At 38.8% G+C, this 22,768-nt stretch overlaps 1 protein-coding gene across 3 annotated transcripts in view; it reads right to left on the bottom strand.

Moving 5' to 3' along the window:
* Positions 1-1,765: 1,765 nt before the first annotated feature.
* The window catches only part of hook3 (hook microtubule-tethering protein 3), a 147,466-nt gene continuing 126,463 nt past the window's right edge, over positions 1,766-22,768 (bottom strand). For 2 of the 3 annotated variants that reach the window (XM_051929777.1, XM_051929779.1), the window contains exons 19-24: positions 14,872-14,906; positions 10,861-10,943; positions 10,531-10,631; positions 7,368-7,472; positions 5,721-5,792; positions 1,766-3,281 (exon numbers count right to left, since the gene is read on the bottom strand). In XM_051929777.1, the coding sequence (XP_051785737.1) occupies positions 3,141-3,281; positions 5,721-5,792; positions 7,368-7,472; positions 10,531-10,631; positions 10,861-10,943; positions 14,872-14,906 (537 nt within the window). In that variant the 3' untranslated portion in view covers positions 1,766-3,140. The remainder of the gene's footprint in view (positions 3,282-5,720; positions 5,793-7,367; positions 7,473-10,530; positions 10,632-10,860; positions 10,944-14,871; positions 14,907-22,768) is intronic. The other variant, XM_051929780.1, reaches the window with a different exon arrangement.

The raw sequence follows: 22,768 nt of genomic DNA, 5'->3' as shown, positions 1-22,768 counted from the left end.
CTTTTGGTTTTTATTTTAAATATAAATTGATTTTTAAACTGATTGTAAAGGTAACGATCAAATTAATTATTTTTCTTTGCAATTTGACAGAGGGTCTTTATGAACCTGTTCACTGATTTTCAGATTTATTTTCTATAAAAAAGCATTTCCATATTCTTCCCAGTATATAGGTAACATCACTAAATGTGTCTTATAATACATAAATTAAGGTTTAAACGGATTGTAAAGGTAATGGTAAAATGAATTTATTTCCCAATTTGACGGAGGGTCTTTATGAACCTGTTCACAGATTTTCATATTTATTATCTGTAAAAATCATCTCCATATTTGTTCTCTGTGTATGGCTAATATCACTACAAGTGGCTTTTAATATAGAAGTTAAGATTTAAACGCATTTTACAGTTAACAGTAAAATGAATACATTTTTTTCCAGATAGAAGAAGTGCTTTTATGAACCTGTTCACCAATTTTAAAATTTATTATCTGTAAAAATTATTTGCACATGTGTTTCCAATATATGGCTAACATCACTAAATGTGTCTTACAATATATAAATTAAGGTTTACACAGATTGTAAAGGTAATGATAAAGTTAATTTGACGGAGGGTCTTTATGAACCTCTTTATCAATTTTCAGATTTACTTTCTGTAAAAAATAATTTCCATATTTGTTCTCTATATATGGCTAATATTGCTACATGTAACGTTTAATATAGAAATTAAGGTTTAAATGCATTATACAGTTATCGTAAAATGAATTTAATTTTTTCCAATTTGAAAAAGTGTTTTTATGAACCTGTTCACCAATGTTCAAATTTATTATCTTTACAAATCATTTGCATGTTGGTTCCCAATATATGACTAACATCACTAAATGTGCCATATTATATTTAAATTTAGGTTTAAACTGACTGTAAAGGTAATGATAAAATTCATTTTTTTGCAATATGACGGAGGGTCTTTATGAACCTCTTGATCAATTATCAGATTTACTTTCTGTAAAAATCATTTCCATATTTGTTCTCTATATATGGCTAATATCACTACATGTGACTTTTAATATAGAAATGAAGGTTTAAACACATTGTAAAGTTAACTGTAAAATGAATTTGTTTTTTTCCACTTTGAAGAAGTGTTTTTATGAACCTGTTCACCAATTGTCAAATTTATTATCTGTACAAATCGCTTGCATGTGGGTTTCTAATGCATGGCTGACATCAATAAATGTGCCATATAATATATAAATTAAGGTTTAAACAGATTGTAAAGGTAATAATAAAACAAATTTATGTATTTCCCAATTTGACGGAAGGTCTTTTTGAACCTGTTCACCAACATTCAGATTTATAATCCGTAAAAAGCACATGCATATTTGTTCCCAGTAAGTGATTAACATCGCTAAATGTGCCTTTTAAGATATAAATGAAGGTTTAAATGCATTGTAAAGGTAATGATAAAATTAATTTTTCTCCAATTTCACAGAGGGTCTTTATGAATCTGTTGACTAATTTTCACTTTTATCATCTATAAAAATCATTTCTGTGTTTGTTTTCTATACTTATTCATGCTTGTTTACAGACAAAAACCACAACAAAAAAAAAAGACAACAATTGTGTATTTACACTTTTTATATGAAACTGAAGCATATATCTTTTATCTAATGCATACAGTAAAAAATGGAAGCATTTCATGTTAATAACACCAAACTAAATAAAGTCTAAAATATTTTAATTGCAATATTTGAATCTGTTCTTAAGGCATAGTCATACTTCACATAAAAAAAAGACTATTTGTGGACTAAAGTGACTAAAATAAAGAGAAAGAAAATAAGAGAGTGAATTTACAAGGCACTTCAATGGTTCCCTTAGATTGTACGTCTCACTCCAAACGCTTAGAACTCCCCTAGAAAACTGAAATAGTGTCAGTGATTTCAAGTGCAAAATAGTGCAAGTGTGTAAAATGCTAGAGATGAGTAAGAAGTGGCCGGGCACCAATGTTATTGAGAGTGTCATTTGTCTGTCTGTCATTAGGTAACACAACAGAAACAGGTCACAAAGGACCTACAATATGCCACTAGAATAGAACAGAAAGTGGACAATTTCACTCAAAGACTAGTGTGTATGTAATAAATCACCTGAATAAATGTTATACACTTCTTTTTCAGAGTAGCCAATAACACTAAAAACCAACTGCTAACGGGGCTCCCATAACAGTTCACAACTGTAGATGCCTTGATGCCTACAGACAAGTCCTCCCTGTTCTTACACGTTATAATGGCGTATGGTGCTTACATGGTAATTTCATACTTGCTTCTGCCATTTGGTCATCGGCAATTATTTTGTAAAGCAAAATGTAGATTGAGATAAAACAATCAGGAAAGTCTTTATTATACTATTTAAAAAGGCATATTGACCAAAGAGCTGCAAAAAAATTGAAAGGTTTCATTGGTGGAGAAATGACTGCCACTCTCAAAAACAATCGTCAAGAAGAAGAAACCAAAACAGGCATACATTGATGGACAAAATCTGGTTTAATATTTTAAAGATGGCAACAAATATTAGAAACGGAAAAATGTTTCTGAGGTAGGTTGCATTTACTACCAAGTCACAATCAAGGACATGTCGGACAGTCATTCCTCGTTTAAAACGTCAGCAGGAAATCTAATGTCTAAATGTTACATGCTTGAATTCAAAATCCAACTAACGCAAATCTCAAAATGTGCAGTTGGTGGATGTGCGAGTCTCATTCCAGATGACACAAACTAATAAAAAGAGAGACCCGTTAGGATACCAACTCAGAAAGGCTTTTACTTTTGTAAAGAGACAGGATAGGCAACTAACAAATCGTCTTCTATTGCACAAAGACATCCATGATTACTGCTTACTGAATACAAAGCTGGTTATCTGTGTGGGACTTCACTTATAGAAGAATAGAATTATGTGTGAAAACTAAAAAAATAGATAATCTTCGTAAACAGCTGGTTGGCATCTCTGTTTAAAACCCAGAAAATGGTGCCCTAATAAAACTTGAACTTAAAATTTAAAAACAGCCAAAGCAACAGGAGAACTTATTTTGAATGCATACAGTGTGCAGTCACAGGACCGCATGGCCGCTGTCTCTTCGGGGTAGTCTCTGCCCACTCTACCTCGCTGTAGCAGGCTGAACATGTCCAGGGTACGGCCGTCTTGTGCTATTTGCTTGCCTTTGCCGAGCCAAAAATGACTGACCCGACCCGGTGCTTGCAAGTCTGTCTTCTGCTGCTTTCTTCTGTAGGGTCATGCCCTGAAGGAAAAGGAGAGGGGGTGGAAAATAAAGGCATATTATGAGATCGTTAATAAGAAAGAGAACAATTTGTAGTTTTCTTATGTTCAGCAGGTGACAGGACTTCAGAACGAGGTACTTCAGGGAATAATGCGATGAAGCTTAGTGGTGGGTTTCAAAACGCTTTACAAAGAGAGTGGGGAACCACTTCAGCCACCACCAAAGTGCAGCATCTGGCACATGTTAGGTATTAGGTGGTTAGGGGGTGAGAGAGACAGCCAATTAGAGACAAGGGGGTGATTAGGAGGCCAGAATGACCAGGCCATGGAGGGCAGTTTGGCCAGGATATCGGGACACACCCAGCTCTTTACGAAGGGTGCCCAGGCAGGGCCGTCTTAACGCATGGACATGCTGGGCAGTTGCACGGGGGCCCCATGCTAATCTATGTATGTTGTGCCTTGCTGAGTGGTTGTGTTGTGCTTTGCCCGGGGGTCTATAATGTTGTTACGACGGCCCTGTGTCCTGGGATGTTTAATGATCACAGAGAGTCAGGACCTTTATTTTACGTCTCATCTGAAGGATGGCACCATTTTTACAGCACAGTGTCCCCCCCCTCACTGCACTGGGGCATTGGCACCCACATTCAGAACACAGGGCAAGTGTCCCCTGCTGGCCTCACCAACACCTTTTCCAGTAGCAACCCAAGCTTTTCCCAGAATGTCTCCCACCCAAGTACTGGCCGAGCCGGATTATGCTTTGCTTCAGGTGGATGACTTTTTACGGCAGCAAGTAAAAGTGTTGTGCCAACATAAATCACAAAAATCCTTTTCAGACATTGCTTCCCGTAGGACAGTGTCTCCCACCTTCAATTTATATGTGATGTTCCTTTTGCTCACGTGGAGCACTTTGCACTTTTCTACATTAAACATTCTGCATTTTCCAAGTGCTCGTCCAGTTCTGAACATTGTCCTAGTCTGTTTGAATTATAACATGCAACCTTATTTAGAAATGGCAATTAATCTAATATGTATAGTAGAAGAAATAAAAAACATAAGAAGAGTAAAAATGGGATGAAATATTTTGGAGTCCATGCTAAGTGTAACTGTGTATAATATCTACCCAACATAATCCTAGAATTCTCTCTCTCTTTTGTTTTCCCCTATAAGGGTTTTTTTGGGGTAGTTTTTTTGTCTTCTTAGACAGTCAAGGTTGGGGGGCTGTCAAAATACAGGGCCTGTTAAAGCCCATTGAGGCATTTTTGTGTGCTTTAGGGCTATAAAAGAAATAAACCACCACAGGATTACCTACGGGGTTTTAGGACGTATCACACATGCCTCACTCTCAGTAAAATAAAGGAAGAGTAGAACAAGTGATGGGACAAACACAGTTTGTATTTATGTCATAACAAACTTCAAACCTGAACTACAAACAAAAGCAAGAAACAGAGCAATAGGTTAAGTGGCAGCAGTGGCCCGAGTGTTATGGCCAGGCGTTGAACCCCAATGCCTCTTTTACATGTTTCTTCATGTTTGATTCTTTTGATTTTGTTAATTTTGTTGACCATTGACTTTCTATGTAATCTCCTCTAATGTTGCATGTGTCTTGTGGGTGGTTCCCCAAGAGGCGGGGCAACCTACCTATCACCATCAAGGGGTTGGGAAAACAAGCCGTCCCTTGTAGGTCCCTGCTTGGTGGTGTGATGAGTTCAAGTGAGTGCTGTTATTGTGCTTTTTTTTTTTTGTAAATTAACGGTTTTGGACTCCTTGCTCTGTTTTAAGATCCTCTCTTCAGGATTTGTGCGTTTAGAACTTGGTTGCCCTGCTCTCTTTTGTTGTTTCAGGCAACTCTTTTTGCCTTTTGTTGAAAATAAATCTGTTATTTATAAGGATCATGTGTTTGCTCTTTCCAAACCAGCCAGAATTTGACTGGGGTCTCTCCCCGAACCCCCCCAAGGGTTCTGGTGGGCATTTTGAGGTGATTTGGGACTCCGTGTACTATGGAACCCCACATTCATAACACTGTGTTAGTAGAGCACAGTGACTGGACAAATGGGGCATACATTTATTTTAATAAAAGAGTATAGCTTGGGAGGGCTTGGGGGTGCTCAAATATAAGATGCAGGATACTGTTGTGTTTTATTGAACATGACAGATTTAACACGTTAAATAAATAATTCCTAATGCAAGAAAAATGTGTAAAATGCAGAATATTCTCAAACCGTTTTAAATCCATTTAAGGTCACCAGGGGCTGAGGCTAACCCCCGCAGCAGCAGGCGCAGGTAACAAACAACAATAAGTGGGACACCAGTCCATTGTAGGGCCCCTTATACGGAGCCACAGAGATACATGAGGGAAACCTGAGAAACCCATTTTGACACTGGGATATACAAGACATGTGCAAATGGCTTTAAAGAAAAAGGTCTTCTAGAAATACCAGCTCTATGCACAGTTGTCACTTACCATATTGTACCACGCTGAAACAATAAGCTTTTCTTCTTGTTCTCTTTGAGTTTTTGTTTTCTCATACTCCTTCTATTAAATGCAAATACAAAAAAACAAAAGTATCTTCAATATTTCTATCATACTTAATAAAAAACTATAAACAAGACACATTTCACTTTTTGTAGCTTGGAGACCAAAACTGCACCCAGTACTCCGGATGAGGCCTCACCAGTGCATTACAAAGCTTGATCAGAACCTCCTGTGACTTGTACTATGTTCCAATGTTCACTTATTTATTGAACGTACTTATGATGATTGCAATCCAGCAATTTCAAACAATGTCTATTAAAAAAAAAGTTTTAATTTCACTTAAATAAATCAAACATTGTAGCCTCTAAAATATTTTCAGAGAGTAAAGCAAAACAAATCAAGTTAAAAAAAATATTTTCCTTTGTCTAATGCTTCTGAAAAATTAATGTGATATTTCACTTTTATTTATTTTTTTTAAATTTGCAAAACTTTTTAAAATCCTGTTTTCACTTTGCAATTCTGGGGTACTGCCTATTCCCCGACTATGGAGGAAAATACATTTATATGATTTTAGCACGGGGCAGAATGGTGGCGCAGTGGGTAGCGCTGCTGCCTCGCAGTTAGGAGACCCGGGTTCACTTCCCGGGTCCTCCCTGTGTGGAGTTTGCATGTTCTCCCCGTGTCTGCGTGGGTTTCCTCCGGGTACTCTGGTTTCCTCCCACAGTCTAAAGACATGCAGGTTAGGTTTACTGGCGATTCTAAATTGTCCCTAGTGTATGCTTGGTGTGGGTGTGCGTGTGTGTGTGTGCGCCCTGTGGTGGGCTGGCACCCTGCCCGGGGTTTGTTTCCTGCCTTGCGCCCTTTGTTGGCTGGGATTGGCTCCAGCAGATCCTCGTGACCCTGTAGTTAGGATATAGTGGGTTGGATAATGGATGGATGGATGATTTTAGCACAAGGCTACGACATGTGGGAAAAAAGTGAAGGGGTCTGAGCACTTTCTGAATGCTCTGCACCTTATATGGGACACATATTTGTCCACCCAGAATTTCTTGCCATTCAAATACACATTTCCAAACTGAATTAACGGAGTTAAAGTTAATGGTTGAGACGACAGGCTTAATCTTCACTGGACCCTTTGCAATTTATGAACTTTTCTGAAAGAGGTGCAGCATGCATGTAGCATTTATTTATAATATGCAGTAAATATAATACTGTAAGGGCGGCACGGTGGCGCAGTGGGTAGCGCTGCTGCCTCGCAGTTGGGAGATCTGGGGACCTGGGTTCGATTCCCGGGTCCTCCCTGCGTGGAGTTTGCATGTTCTCTCCGTGTCTGCGTGGGTTTCCTCCGGGCGCTCCGGTTTCCTCCCACATTCCAAAGACATGCATGTTAGGTGGATTGGTGATTCTAAATTGGCCCTAGTGTGTGCTTGGTGTGTGAGTGTGTTTGTGTGTGTCCTGCGGTGGGTTGGCACCCTGCCCGGGATTGGTCCCTGCCTTGTGCCCTGTGTTGGCTGGGATTGGCTCCAGCAGACCCCCGTGACCCTGTGTTCGGATTCAGCGGGTTGGAAAATGGATGGATGGATAATACTGTAATCAAGATGTGATTTAAACAAAAAAGTAACTCAAATAAATTACCTCTAAACAATGAATCATTCTTTCTCTTTCTTGCAACTGGTTTTTCAAAGCCTGAACTTCTGGTGCTGAGCCCTGGTTTTGTTTGGGATCTAAAGTTCTGATCACCTGTGTGATAAGCAAACAATATTGAAAACAATAAGCAAAGACGTGTCAAGTCCATAATTAAAAGAGACACTGCAAAAAAAAAAAACATAAAAAAAACATATTGTCTTTATTCAAAAACAAACAAACAGCAACTCTTCAAGTTTTAAGGGGACACCCAAAAATCAGTGTTACTCATTGGCTATCTCAGCCTCCCCAAAAATCTAAGATTCATCGAATGTGTTGTTTATTTTATACCTGCTGTGATGGTGCGGGTTGGATCCACACTACCGGTCCCTTCCGGATGCCTCTTGAACCTGCCACTGTCGCTAACATTACTGAGACGAATCGGGCAGATGTGGACACATGGATCCAGACAAGGGGTAAGTGCAAAAGTGAATCAGTGCTTTTATTAAAATCCAGAAACAAATCAGTGTCCAAATAAGTAGTGCAGTGTTCCAAATCCATTAAATAAATAATGCATAAAAAGACAAAGTGAATGAGGAGGTTAAAATCCTATAAATAAATCCATAAAATCAGAACTTAAAACAAGCAGGAAGCAGTCTTCTAAAATCCCAAAAGCCCAGGTGCATCCCTGTAAAAAACTGATGCCTCTCTGGCTTATCCTACTCGGATCTCGCAGCATGGAGAGATGTCTTCTGACAGGTGCAAGCAGATCCGGATCTGGGCCTCCAGCCCTTTGGACTCCCTCTGCCATCTCCGGCCTTGTGGGGGAGTCCATCCAGAGTAATGCTGCACCTGCTTCCATGCTCAGCAGGAGTGACCCTCAGCCCCCCATGCACACTCTCCTCTTCTGCGGCTCACATTCCAGTCTGCCTACTTCCTTTTCTCTCGTACCAGCTCTTGTTCTCTTATGCCCTTCCCTTCCGTACATTAACCTCCTCCCTGAACCTCTTTCTTTTTGTCCATCTTTTCTGTTCATTGTTCATCAATACTCTGTCGTCCTATGTAGTATCCTTTAATACTCTGCTGCCTAACTGGGGACGGGTGTGATGAGTTGCGACCTCCACGGCATCATTGAGGTACCAGACTGATCCGCCCGCCTCTGCACATATATATGACACAGTCAGCTAGTTCCCCCAATTAACTGTGGAGTGAAATGCACTCATGCACACCCATGCCCAACTGGCACCTGCACCTTTCTTGGGGCACGATTATTTATTTAAAATTGCCACCTCTTGCAAAGCTGCAGACCCGCTTTACCACACCCATCCAAATGATCAGGAGCTCAGGTGTTTATTGTTAACAGGTACATAAAATCAGCACATGGTCAAGAGAATGGGTTGTACTGAAGAGCTCGGTAACTTTAAATGTGGCACTGTCAAAGGATGCCACTTTTGCCACAAGTCAGTATTTCTGCTCTACTCAATCTGCCCCAGTCAACTGTTAAGTGCTTATATCGTAAAGGCAAAGCATCAAGGAGCAACAACAACTCAGCCACAAAGTGGTAGACCATGCAAACTCAGTGCTGAAATATATAAAAATCATCTGTCCTTTGTGGCATCACTCCCAACAGAGTTCCAAATTGCCTTTGGAAACAACATCAGCACAAGATCAGTGTGTCGTGAGCTTCATGAAGGATTTGCATGGCCGAATAGCTGCATACAAGCCTAAGATCACTATGTGAAATGCCAAGTCTCCACTGGAATGGCATAAAGCACGGCACCATTGCACTTTGGAGCAATGGAAAAATGATCTCTGGAGGTATTATCACACTTCACTAACTGGAAGTCTGATGGACAAATCTGGGTTTTGCAGATGCCAAGTAGAATGCTACCTTCCAGACCCCATAATGCCTACTATAAAGTTGAAGGAGGATAAAGGCAGGGTTTAGGCCAGGCCCCTTGGTTTTAGTGAAGGCTGCTGTTAATGCTATAACGTGCAATGCCATTTCTGACAATTGTGTGCTTCCAATTTTACTTATTGCAACAAAAATGTGAGGAAGGCTTTGTTCTATTCAAGCATGGCTGTGCTGTTGTTCACAAAGCCAGGTCCATAAAACATGGAGGAACTCAAGTGGCCTGAACAGAACCCTAACCTCATCCCAGCTGAACACCTTTGGGATAAATTGAAAGGCCCATTGTGAGTCAGGACTTCTTGTCCAATATCAGCACCTGACCTCACAAATGCTCTTTTTGGCTGAATGAGCACAAATTCCTACAGACGGGTTGAAGGCACCACCATGGCACCCAGATAAAAACAAATTACATAAAAAAATGGAAAATTCTGCAAAGGAGAAATAACATAATTTTGCTTGATTTCTGTGTTATAACGTGGACTCTGACTAATAACCAAAAATCTTGTAGAAAGAAGAGTGGAGAATGTTGTAGCCACAAAGTGGAAGCCAATTCCATATTAATGCCTGTGGTCTGGCAATGGAATGTCCAAAAATCTCATACTGGTATGATGGTCAGGGTTAAATATCTAGGATTAGTGGTAGCCCAAGATGGACAATTAGATGCAGAGACAACCCATAGAGTGCAGTGTCGAAGGAACAATTGGAAGGAGATATCAGGAATATTGTTCGATCAAAGAGTTAAGATGAAGGTTAAAGGTCAGGTTTTGAAGCAATGATGCTTGGGGCCGTGACGTGGGCAGTAAAGGGAACACAAAGGAGAAGAAGTTAGATGTGGCAGAAATAAGAATGTCGAGATGGAGGTGTGGAGTTACAAAAAAGGACAGAATAAGAAATGAGACAATCAGAGGTACAACAAAAGTGGGAGAGTTATCTAAGAAAATACTGGAAAGCAGGTTGAAGTTGAGTGGACTTGTGATGAGGAGAGGAATATGTACACTAAAGAGTGATGGGAATGCAAGTACAGCAGAAGAGAAAGTGAGGGAGACCAATGTGGAGGTGGACGGATAAAGAAAAAGAAAATACGAAGGAAAAGGAGGTGCAGGACCGAGCTGTTTGGAGAAAGATGATCAGGCCCTTCATAGAAGTGAGAAAAGATGAAGGGAAAGAAGAAGATCTATCAATATTAAAAGTTTTTTAATAAGTATACTTGCACTTAATCATAATATTATCTATCAACATTAATAGTATAACAACTGTACTTACACTTTTAGCTTTCTCCAAATACTTCTTGTACCTCTCCTCCATTAGCTTCATTTCTTCATCTTTTTTTCCCAAGGCATCCTCCAGCTCTTCTAATTTTTGACCTCAAAAGGAACAGCATAAAATGAGAACACTTTTATAATAAAAATGAGCACAATGGAAATATAAAACGTCAAAGATAATGGGAATGAAATGAGGCCAAACAAAACAGTACACCAATTCTCGAATCGCGCAGATGTCAGCTATACGTCAGTTCGGTATGCAGTACATTAAAACATGCAGTTCATTAGAGCTACTTTCATATTGTTAGTTAAAAAGCTCCAAGACACTTACAGCTGTTGTTATATTTGGTCTCCAAATCTTCAATACAAGACCTTTTCTTCTGTAGCTCATTGGTCATCTCTCGCATTTTCTCCCTGTTTTCCATTATGCGGAAAAAGTGACACATATTTATATGAACAAAATGGACATCTCTGAGAACAGTCAGAATATTATTACATTAAGGCTATATCAATAACCTTCTACAAAGCTAAAAATAGGTTAAAACTGACCCACTCCAATAAAGAACGTTACAAATACAATTTTTCATAAGCTCTCCATCTACTCATCACTTCACTGAAGGCACTTAATCCAATTCTAAGTTAATAGTTCACCCTTAAAATGCAGCGGGTCAAGTTGACATTCTTTTGTTAAATTAAAGCTGTAGTTCATATGCAAGTTCCAAGAATTAAAACTCATTTTTCATGTCCCAAAGCTGAAATTGCCCTAAATTGTATGACTATTATATAAAGAATAACTTATTACATATCATCACACATTGTTTAAGGGTCAAAAAGTTTTATGTCAAAATGGAATATTAATGGTAAAAAAGGAAACATGTGTAGTGGGAGTGTACAGCGCCCTACAGTAAAATAAACGGCATTAAGAAAGACAAATTGAAGGACTTTACACACCGCCGATATGCCGGTGGGTGCAACCCCAGTTAGCTATTGACAAAGCTCTGCAGGAGGTGTATGAAGATCACCGTGAAGCTTTCAGCCAGTGTAATCAGGAGATTTTGTCGTCCTGACATGCAGTAGAGTGGATTCAGAAAGTATTCAGACCCTGCACATGTTCAGTACACATTTTAAAGTTCACTTAGTTTGTGTTCTTTCTGAAAGAGAACATTCCACATTTTTGAAATTGTGCATTAAGTAATGTTAATACGAAAACGCTGATTCTAGATCGGGGTACAGTGATCCCTCCTCGATCGCGGAGGTTGCGTTCCAGAACCCCCCGCGAAAGGTGAAAATCCGCAAAGTAAAAACCATATGCTTATATTGCTATTTTTATATTGTCACACTTGGGTCACAGATTTGCACAGAAACACAGGAGGTTGTACAGACAGGGATTTTAAAACACTGCAAACAAACATTTATCTCTTTTTCAAAAGTTTAAACTGTGCTCCATGACAAGACAGAGATGACAGTTCCATCTCACAATTAAAAGAACGAAAACATATCTTCCTCTTCAAAGGAGTGCGTGACAGGAGCAGAGAATGTCAGACAGAGAGAGAGAGAAAAGCAAACAATCAAAAATTAATAAGTGCTGTTCGGGCATTCAAGTATGTGAAGCACTGCCCGACAAAGCAGCCGCAATAAAGGGAGCATTTTTTAGAGGAGCGTCCATATCCTCTAGGCCAGTGTGCGAACAGCCCCTCTGCTCACACCCACTCCGTCAGGAGCAGAGAATGTCAGAGAGAGAGAGAGAGAAAAGCAAACAATCAAAAATCAATAGGTGCTGTTAGAGCTTTTAAGTATGCGAAGCACACATCATATATCATTGAGGAGTTTTATTTAATAATAATATGTGCTCTGATTGGGTAACTGCTCAGCCATCCGCCAATAGCGTCCCTTGTATGAAATCAACTGGGCAAACCAACTGAGAAAGCATGTACCAGAAATTAAAAGTCCCATTGTCCACTGAAACCCACGAACCAGCGAAAAATCCATGATATATATTTAGATATGCTTACATATAAAATCTGTGATGGAGTGAAGCCGCGAAAGTTGAAGTGCGATATAGCGAGGGATCACTGTACTCAAGTCTGGTCCTGGAGGTCAGCAGTGGCTAGAGGCTTTTGTTTTAACCAAATTTTTAATCAGAACATGTTTATTTACTTATGTTTATTGTGTTAATCAATCTACTTTTTGTGGTGTATGTATACTGTTAGGGCGGCACGGTGGCGCAGTGGTAGCGCTACTGCCTCACAGTAATGAGACCTGGGTTCGCTTCCTAGGTCCTCCCTGCGTGGAGTTTGCATGTTCTCCCCGTGTCTGTGTGGGTTTTCTCCGGGTGCTCTGGTTTCCCCTCATAGTCCAAAGACATGCAGGTTAGGTTCATTGGCGATTCTAAATTGTCCTTGGTGTATGGGTGTGTGTGTGTGCCCTGCGGTGGGTTTGTCCCTGCCTTGCGCCGTGGGTTGGCTGGAATTGGCTCCAGCAGACCCCCGTGACCCTGTGTTAGGATATAGCAGGTTGGATAATGGATGGATGGATGGATACTGTTAACCATGAAGTGTGCGTAAGCGCATTGATATACGTTCACTTGTGAATATGTTACAATAAAAAAGAAAAACATAGAAAGCCGTTACCTCACAGCGTTTCTCAATTTTATATAAGGTACAATGTGGTAAGACCCAACATTACTAATAAAGCAATTTGTGTTTTTGGGCTTAGGTCTTGTGAACTCATGTTACGATTCAGAACGCTTAATTGCTTTTCTTAGTTTTAAACAGAGGCATTTGGGTTTTAATTGTTGCCCATTTTCTTAAACAGCTGTCATTTGATATTGAGGTGGAAATGAAAAAGGAGCCAAAGGCTCTCCAGCTAATGTGCTGCCATTTAAACCTGTGCACCTGCATTGTGAAGACTCGGTGTAAATAAATGAGAGAAGGGAAGGACCGTGGGGTACAAATCTGTCCTAGATCACAAAATATACCCATAATGTTCTCAGAAAATGAAAAAGTCTACAAAGCGATAAAAAATTTGACTTGGAAGAATGAAAGCACTAACAAGCCCTTATTTGATAGTCATGGCTTCTAATTATGAAACTGGTTGGAATGCAAACCTACACCCAATGCAGACCACCCCCAAAACCAGAGTTTGATACTCCTGTTCTAGGGACATAGGAAACTGGATGCCATCCTAGCATCACAGAGTCCTAAGTAGCTATCAACGCTGGATGAAGCGTCAATTCATCATTCACACACACACATTGCCACTCTCACTTATATGGATCCAAATTATAGTTGCCAAATCACATTAACATGAAGGTGTTTAGGATGTGAGAGGAAAACACAATATCTGAAGAAAAATCAATGCATATACCAGGAGAACATGCAAAATCCACACACACATACACACTCTGGCCAATTAACTGCACACATCTTTGGGGATGAGAAGAAAGAGCCCTTGCAGACAAAGGGAGGACATGTGAAGTTCACATATACTCTAAAGCCAAAAGTTTGTGGACACCTGACCATCACACCTATACGAGTTTGTTGGGCACCCCATTCCAAAACCATAGACATTAACAAGGAGTTTCCCCCTTATAGCCCCATATCATGATCCCTCCTGTGGCTGCAACACCAGAATGACATCATTTGGAGGGGTGTCCACAAACGTTAGGCCATATAGTGTAGATAACGAATAAATGTGGGATTCAAACTCAGGCAGCTGGGTTTGTTAGGCAATAGTGTTAACCAAGGAACCACCACCATGGCTCCCAAATAAAGAAAAAAGGGTGAAAGAAATGGCATAAAAAAGAGGAAAATTCTGCAACAAAAACTGAGAAGAAATACCATCATTTTGCTCGATTTCTATTTATCATGTGGTCTCAGAACAATAGATCCTAATGGCAAATGTTAGTGTCCCCCTCAACCCTATTGAGATTAAATAAAGCCATTTAAAGTGTGCACATAATGTTGTTGAAATCCCCTCAGCAGTTAAACAAAAGAAAAAACAGAGATAACATAAGTGGCGTCACGTCGGTGTTCAAACATTTCGGATTTTTGAATTAGGGATACTCTGCCTGTATTATTGTGAACAAATGATTTGACACAAAGCCACTTTTTACAAACTTGTTTAGAAACATTTCTTTCTTTTTTTAATTTTTTTTTTGTTCAGCTGTTCACTTTTTTGAATTAATGTCTCTCAGTACCAGCTAACAATAAGAACAAATTAGTTTTAATCACAAAAAATAAAAAAACAGTTCACAAACCAAATTCAGTATAATACTTATATTATTTAGATCACTTCAATACAGTGTTTTTATAATGCTTGAAGGAATTAGAAATATACTTACAAGTGTTCTTCATATTTCTTTTTCAGGATGACAGACTACAATAGAAGAGAGCAATAATAGAGCAAGATTAATAAACATCTTAGATGCTTTTAACTTCAGAACTGTGCAAGACATTGTGTTTGTGCTGGATTTGTGTCCTTCACAGAGAATATAAAGAAGTATAATAAAATAAACTGCAACAGTGTTCACAATGTGGTTAAAATTGATGTTCTATAGTTTATCTCTGAATTTATTCACAGAATAAATCACATACAAAATAAAATGATTTGTGTTTTCCTCTGTTTAAAGTAATCTGAAAAATGTTTAAAGTGTGACGAATTTGCAATATTTATAAAGTCCCGCAGCATGAAGAGCTACTTCACTTAAAGCTTCAGTAATACGGTACTCCGTGTTAGGCTCGAGGCAATTAGTTGTCATGAAAGCATCCAATACACCGCACTGGAGGGCTTCTACGAACAGTCAGAACACACTGGGAAGACAGCAGAAAATTCAAAATAAGAAATGCAACTGAGTTACAGTATCTTAGAAATACCAGAACTGAAATACAGTATATATACGACTGGCCTGAAATGTGAACAACTTGGTTTACGACCAAAATTTTTGTTTTGAATTACGACCCGAATGCGGTCACACGTATCCGCTTGTGTGACTGTAAACAAACAGCTGAGAGCGTTCGTAAGAGTCAGTCGGAGCCCAGATACGTGTGTTTGTGGACGTAATTTTGGTCAGTGCATTGATTTATATAATTTATTTCGATAACTGCTATCAAAATGGCCCCATTATTTCTTATGGGAAAAATAGTCTTGACTTGACTTGGCAACCAACTTGAGTTACAACCAGCCCTCGCGAACGAATTGAGTTCGTAAATCAAGGGTCCACTGTACATGGGTAAGGATTTGTTGACTGGTGGGACTAATTCCACCCCGGTGTAGACTTGCTGTTGATGACATTGTGTTGTGAACTATCAGAAAGGAAGGAACTTGAGAGGAATTTGGAAGAATTGAGAAGGACTTTGAAAGATAGAGGATTGAAGATATAGGAATAAAACCAAATATACAAGGGCGTGATCAAAAAATATGGTGAATGATTTAAAAAAAGAAACGCTTATTGCAGTAAAAGATTTCCAACTACTAGTCACCCCCAAAATACTCTCCTCCACTTCGAATGTATGTCTCCCAAAGCTCCTGCCACTTTGTGAAGCAGTTCTGGAAGTTTTCTTTCGAGAGTGTCTTTAGTTGGGCTGTTGTGGCTGCCTGGATATCCTCAATGGATTGAAATCATTTGCCTTTCATGGTCATTTTCAATTTAGGGAACAGCCAGAAGTCGCCTGGTGCCAGATCCGGCGAATAAGGAGGATGCGGATACAGCATAATGTTTTTATACGACAGAAATTGTCAGACTAGAAGGGAAGGGGTGTGACAAGGAGTGTTGTCATGAAGAATGAAACCGTTTCAACATTTTCCTCGGTTATTGATGTTGAAGAACAATCTGATCTTTTCTCGTCTTCAACCGAGTCAGATCCATTACGAAATCGATCAAACCACTTGTAAACAGTGTTAATTTTCGGTGCAGTGTCACCATCAACCGATTTTAACATCTGATGGGTTTCCTGAGCTTTTTGCAATTTAAAACAAAATTTCATGTTAATGCATTGCTCGATATCCATTATTAACGACAAACTTGAAAAACACACAACAGAAGCTCACAAACGACTGACGGTATCACACAAGTTGAAACTTGTCACAAACTTGGCTCTAGTATGGACATGTCATTGAATTGTTTGGCGCTGCTCTTGGATAGTACTCTGCATCACCATTCACTGTACTTTTTGATCACACCTCATATGAGGTTTCATAATGTTCAGGGTTTAGAGGTTAACCATTGGAAAGAATGGATAAGTTTAAATAACTTGTATCAGAGGTACACAGACCAAGATGGAGAATTAGATGTAGAAATAACCCATAGAGTGCAGTGAGGATAGAACAATTGGAAGAAGGTATCAGGAGTATTGTGTGATCGAAGAACTACGGTGGAAGTTAAACGTAATGTTTTTAAGACAGTTGGTAAGACCAGCAATGACATATGGAGTTGACAACATAGACAGTAAAATGAGCGGAGGAGTAGTAGTTGGATGTAGCAGAAAAGAATGTGGAGATGAATATATGGAGCTACAAAAAAGGATAGAATAAGAAATGAGACAATTAGAGGTGCAGCAAAAGTGGAAGAGAAATCTAAGAAAGAACAGGAAAGTAAAATGGTACGGACATTAGACACACAGACAGGCAGAGACATTTTAGCGTAGTTGGCAATATTAGATAGATAGATAGACAGACAGAGCAAACTTGTCCTCAGGGGGATATATGGCTTTTCATAAGAGCTCTTTACATACACAGATAGATAGAAAAAAACAGACACAATATGGTCTGAACACAAACCAGAATTATTAAAACAGAAGAAAAAATTAAAAATAAATAAAACATCTGACTTGGTAGTCCCAATCACAAAGTGGTATTATGACAGCATTTACTGTTGGTATAAAGGAGCCCCAGTCACATTTTTTGACACACTTTTGATGAATAATCTGTTGGCTGGAATTCCTCAGTGTTGCTGTGTCATAGGGAGGATGTGCAGCATTGTCCATAAAAGAAGAGATGAGCAGAGACAATGAATATGTGGACAAGAGAGTGATGGAAATGGAGAAGAGAAAGCGGTAGAGGCTGAAGTAATGGTATAAGGGTAACGTAAATAAAGAGCTGATGGAAATCGTGCTGTACGTGTATTGTATCAGTCTCTGGCTTTCTCCGAGTGTGCCCGTACGTGTGTTAGCCTACATTGTCGAGAACGTATTTGATGATTTTTGAAATCACGAGGGATAGCTGTACTGTATACTGATATAAAACAATTTTTGCTCCAGTACAGGGGTGTCGAACTCCGGGCCTAGAGAACCACAGTAGCTACAGGTTTTTATTCTAATCCTTTTCCTAATCAATAACCAGTTTTCATAGCTAATTAAATTTTTCCCCTTCATTTTAATAGCAATGTTTTTAAGGATTCAGTGCTCTGAATTGATTCTTTTCTTCCATAAATGATGGCCAAACAGAAATGAGACGTGAAACGAGTCAACAGATGACCAGCTAAATTGGGGCTTCAAACTCCAACCAAATTCACTCCAACCAGTCTCTTAATGAGAAGCTGATTCTTGCTGTTAATTAAACCAGTTATTTAATTTCATGCCTTGTTGGTGCTCTTATTCTGCCATTTCCAAAACTGTTGATTTTCTGTTTTTTCTAAGAACACAGTCAAAATGTTTTGGTGACCTGAGACTGAGAGATAAACCTTACTGAGACCTTCATTTTTCTGTATTTTCAAATATTGTGTGATGGGCACAAGTGGTGGCTTGTTTTGTGCCTCACTATTATTTGGCTGCTAATTAAGGAAAAAATGACAACTAAGGGGCCCGAGTCAAATAAATTAAAATTAAGGCAAAAGAAGTTAATTAGCAACAAAAACTGGCCACTAATGGTTAGATGGAAGATGGTTAATAATAATTCATTACATTTATATAGCGCTTTTCCCAGTACTCAAAGTGCTATCCACACAGGGAGGAACCGGGAAGCGAACCCACAATCTTCCATAGTCTCCTTACTGCAAAGCAGCAGCACTACCACTGCGCCACCGTGGTTAGAATGAAAACCTGCAGCCACTGCGGCCCCCCAGGACCAGGGTTGGGGACCCCTGCTCTAGCAATTACATTCTGGCATTTCTAAAACATGTCAAATTTTTTGCTGCCCAGTGAGCAAATTCCATTACTCAGAATAATGCCAAGTTTGTTATATCTGTAATACTACACAAGCTAAGTTAAAACGATCACAAAAAGTTACAATCAAAATGGTCTAATAAAAACATAGGACTAGGAGGACACTCAACAGCACAACACAATGCCAAACACAGCAATAAGAACTCAAATATTAATACATTGGTACTAAGAAGAAAAATATTGATTGCATTGGGAGGCAAACTGGCAATCAGACATGTTTACAATGATGGGGTTTAATTTGAAAGGAATCACAACATTACTCACAGGTGCAGCAGCTTTAGAAAATAAAGCTAATCTTACAGAGCCCTGTCATATAGCAATTTGTAAATACATCTAGATATATATATATATATATATATATATATATATAGATATATATATATATATATATATATATATATATATTATATATTATATATACATACATATATATATACATACATATATATAAAGATATTATATTTGAAAGAGAAAACAACTGAGGCCAGTGATAAAAGATGGCTGGGGTGGAGGAGGCATTACAGGATAGGTTTGGTATTTTTCAAGTCAGTTATTTCTTCACAATCATGGAATATACAGTATTAGTTTGCCACATGAAACTGCATCATACAGTGAAGCATATTTTATATATTTTGAAAACTACCTGGTCTGCTCTTTGGTTTTATAATGGAGCTGATGGGTACCAGGGTCCGACTACTTGAGGTGGTAGATTCATGCCATGAGTAGTGAAAAGCGCACATATGAATTTCATTGCATTTTGTACAAAAAGCAATAAAACAAAATTGAAATGTCTACACTGCATTATCTCTCTTTTTATATATATATATATATATATATATATATATATATATATATATATATATATATATATATATATATATATATGCAGTTCCAAGTCATACCGGGATGTGGCAGAGCGCATCGACTCTTTTTCTCCCTTTCCTGTAGACCATTCACGGAAGATTCCACCTAGCCATCTTGATGTCACTTCCGGGACCGAGCCTATGGAAGGAGACCTTGCCAGCTCCGGCCCCTGTGATGAGACGTCCGGGCTCGAACCTATGGCTGAAGACCTTCATCAGCCCAAACCCTTTGATCTCACTTCCTGTCTTCTCCTTTAAAAGCCTGCACCTTTCCCCTATTCCCTCAGTTCTGTTTTGGACTCGGTTTTGTGCACAGCAGTGCCATATACACTTTGCGACTTTGCAACCAGGAAACCAAATACATGGGTGGCTGCCCCAAACCTTTCTATGACTCTGAGTCGAGTTTGTGACATTATATATCCATCTGTTTGTCTGTCCACTTTTCACAAGAGGACTACTTAACAAATGTCCCTTAATTTGCTTGAACATTCTGCTTGATTTTGCAACTTCTGTCATCGTGCTATCATAGTTCGGTTGTGGCATTGATTTATTCGTGCAAATCCGCGGGAGCAGCTGTGGGCCAAGGGGGAGGTGGGATCTCAGGAGTAGGAAGCCGGGCGAGGCCATCCTTACTGACGCGCCAGCCTCCGTTCGAGTCACTCTACCTTGCTTCCACTTAGCTAGCGATACCTTTTTGTTCAACAGACATTAACATCTAGAAATTGTTAAGGAGTTACGTTGGACGTTTTTGAGAGAGAGAGAGAGATCAGAGCTATGTGTGTTTTAGAGGGTACCTGCTAATGGCCTGAAATATCACGGCCTACGAGGGGGACACTCTCCCATCAGAGCTAAACACAATCATATAACAGTGCCAACATTTGATGTTTGAGTGTACCTACCTTCCACTTGACCAGAGATACCTTGCTAACATTTTACATTTTGGACAAAGAGATCACAGCTATATTCTCACAACACCAAAAATACTGCTTATCAAGAGGCCCTTGGATATGAAAGCTATCAATATAAATTCTTCTCAATACAAATTAATACATTTTTTTTTATTGATTTTTAAAGTTCATCCTGTTTCACTACTACATGGACGGAGCCGCAGGGGACAGCTAGATTTCAATAAAAGCTTTAGGTTTTTGAAAGAGCCAGGCCACCAGCACCTTGAACCTTCTGTGACATGTCACGTGCATACATGATAAAAAACTTGGAAAATGAAAAGGCAGAACGTGTGATAGAGAAGATTGAAACACGACAAACCAATTATTACATTTTTAATACATGACAAGTCTCTCTTTTTGAGGATATGGCAACAAAAGAACTTAGGACAATGTTAAGGAGTGAAACCTTACTGTCACTCACTGATATTGAGCAACCCATAAGCACATGGAGAGGACATGCAAACTCCATGTTGAACCTGGCGCTGTGAGGACGGTATGCCGGCTCTACACTACCACTATACCTTTGCTAAAACATTTTACTGATCTAACTAAGATTCAATTTCAAAATCTTAGTTAAACTGGCCTCTGTGTGTGTGTTCACCCTGCGATGGACTGACAACCCCATCCAGGTGACGTTGCTGCCTTGCACCCGACGCTTGCTAAGATGGGCTCCAGTTGCCCCACGACCCTGCTCTGGATAAGCAGGTTACGAAGATGGAGAGATTGATGGATTATTTATTATTGTGCTGATAGTGGAGAAACATTTATAAAGAGATAAATGGATGAAAGATATTGAAGTTAACAATTACGCTGGTGATGTTATTGTTATTATTAGAACATTATTATTATCCAGGTGTTGTTCCTGCCTTGTGCCCTATGATTGCCAGGACAGGCTCCAGCTGTCCTGCCACCCTGCCCAGGATAAGTGGGCTAGGAAGACAGATGGATGTATGCCTATATGTTCAGATCTTGTCACTTGATTTCATGCTATGTAGGATAGATACTTTTTAAAATTTATAAAATATGCTTCATGTGGCAAACTAATACTGCATGTATCATAATTGTAAAGAAATATCTTCAACTTGAAAAATACCAAACATATCCTTTAAGGGAAGTGGAGGAAAGCTTTACAGTAGATGAGTCCCATAGAGAAAGACAATTTCAAAGCAGGTTGCAGTGGCTCATTTTATGAAAATGCAGTCATTACAATAAATATGATTACTTTTTGATGGCAGCTTTATCATTGTGTATTCCTGAAGAGGGGGAAAAAAGGTGTAAATGATAATAAAAATTCTCAGACTACATTTACAGTATGAAGTGCCCTCTTTGTTAGGGTTGTCTGTTTAGATTTCAAAAGCTATTCTTGGCCACTGGAAGGAAATAACATTTAATTTCAAAAATCCATCATTTTTATTGTTATCAGGCGAAAATAAACCGTTTCACCAGTGAGGGTACTTTTATACTATTTTTAAGCTAATTTAAAAAATGAATATTCAATACAGAAAATCAATCATTTACTTTTGTTATTTTCATTATCTGGTTTTGTGCATTCGTATTTGACCAACTACCAAATAATACTGATGCATCAAAATTTTTATATGTTTTCCCAAAAGTACTGGAACAGCAAGGCCAATGAATTTGTTTTTGCTCTGCACTGACGTTATTTGTGTGCGAGTTGAAAAGATTAATTTGAGAAGAGAGATCAGAGTTTCGGCTTTTATTCCCTGGTACTTCTATCTTGATATGTTAAACAATACAGACATGGCACAATTTGTACCAAACCACCCAGTTTTATAAGAACATGACAAGCTGGCAGGTGTTTCTTGTGACCCAAGTGTGTTATATAATATTGATTATTTTATCATTTAAGTAGCCCTGGATATCTGCTCTCAATGTAGGCTTTATCTTTATAAGAGCACTGGGACATATATAAAAGAGACAATCTGAATTGTGCCATTCATAAAAGTCACATGGTGAAATCAAAACGGTCTTCAGAAATCAGGCAATTGTGAAATAAAATCTGTAATAATAATGAAATAATAGTTAGATGGCTTTTCATAATAATGAGATGACTTATTTAATTACACTTTTTTCCCCACATTTTATTTACTCATTTATGCTGTCCTTTTGCATGCATTTATTTCATCATTGCCATACTGTTTATTTCATTTTGGCACAAATGGTATTCCATATAATATAAGTGCAAACAAAAATGGGTAAAATAGACAACGGGGCAAAGGTGAATTTTTCCTGCAAAATTCTAATGAAGT

Source organism: Erpetoichthys calabaricus, chromosome 7, assembly GCF_900747795.2.
Source record: "Erpetoichthys calabaricus chromosome 7, fErpCal1.3, whole genome shotgun sequence".
Lineage (NCBI taxonomy): Eukaryota > Metazoa > Chordata > Cladistia > Polypteriformes > Polypteridae > Erpetoichthys > Erpetoichthys calabaricus.
Note: the sequence above shows the minus strand (reverse complement) of the source record. Positions and strands in the feature narration are given on the sequence as shown.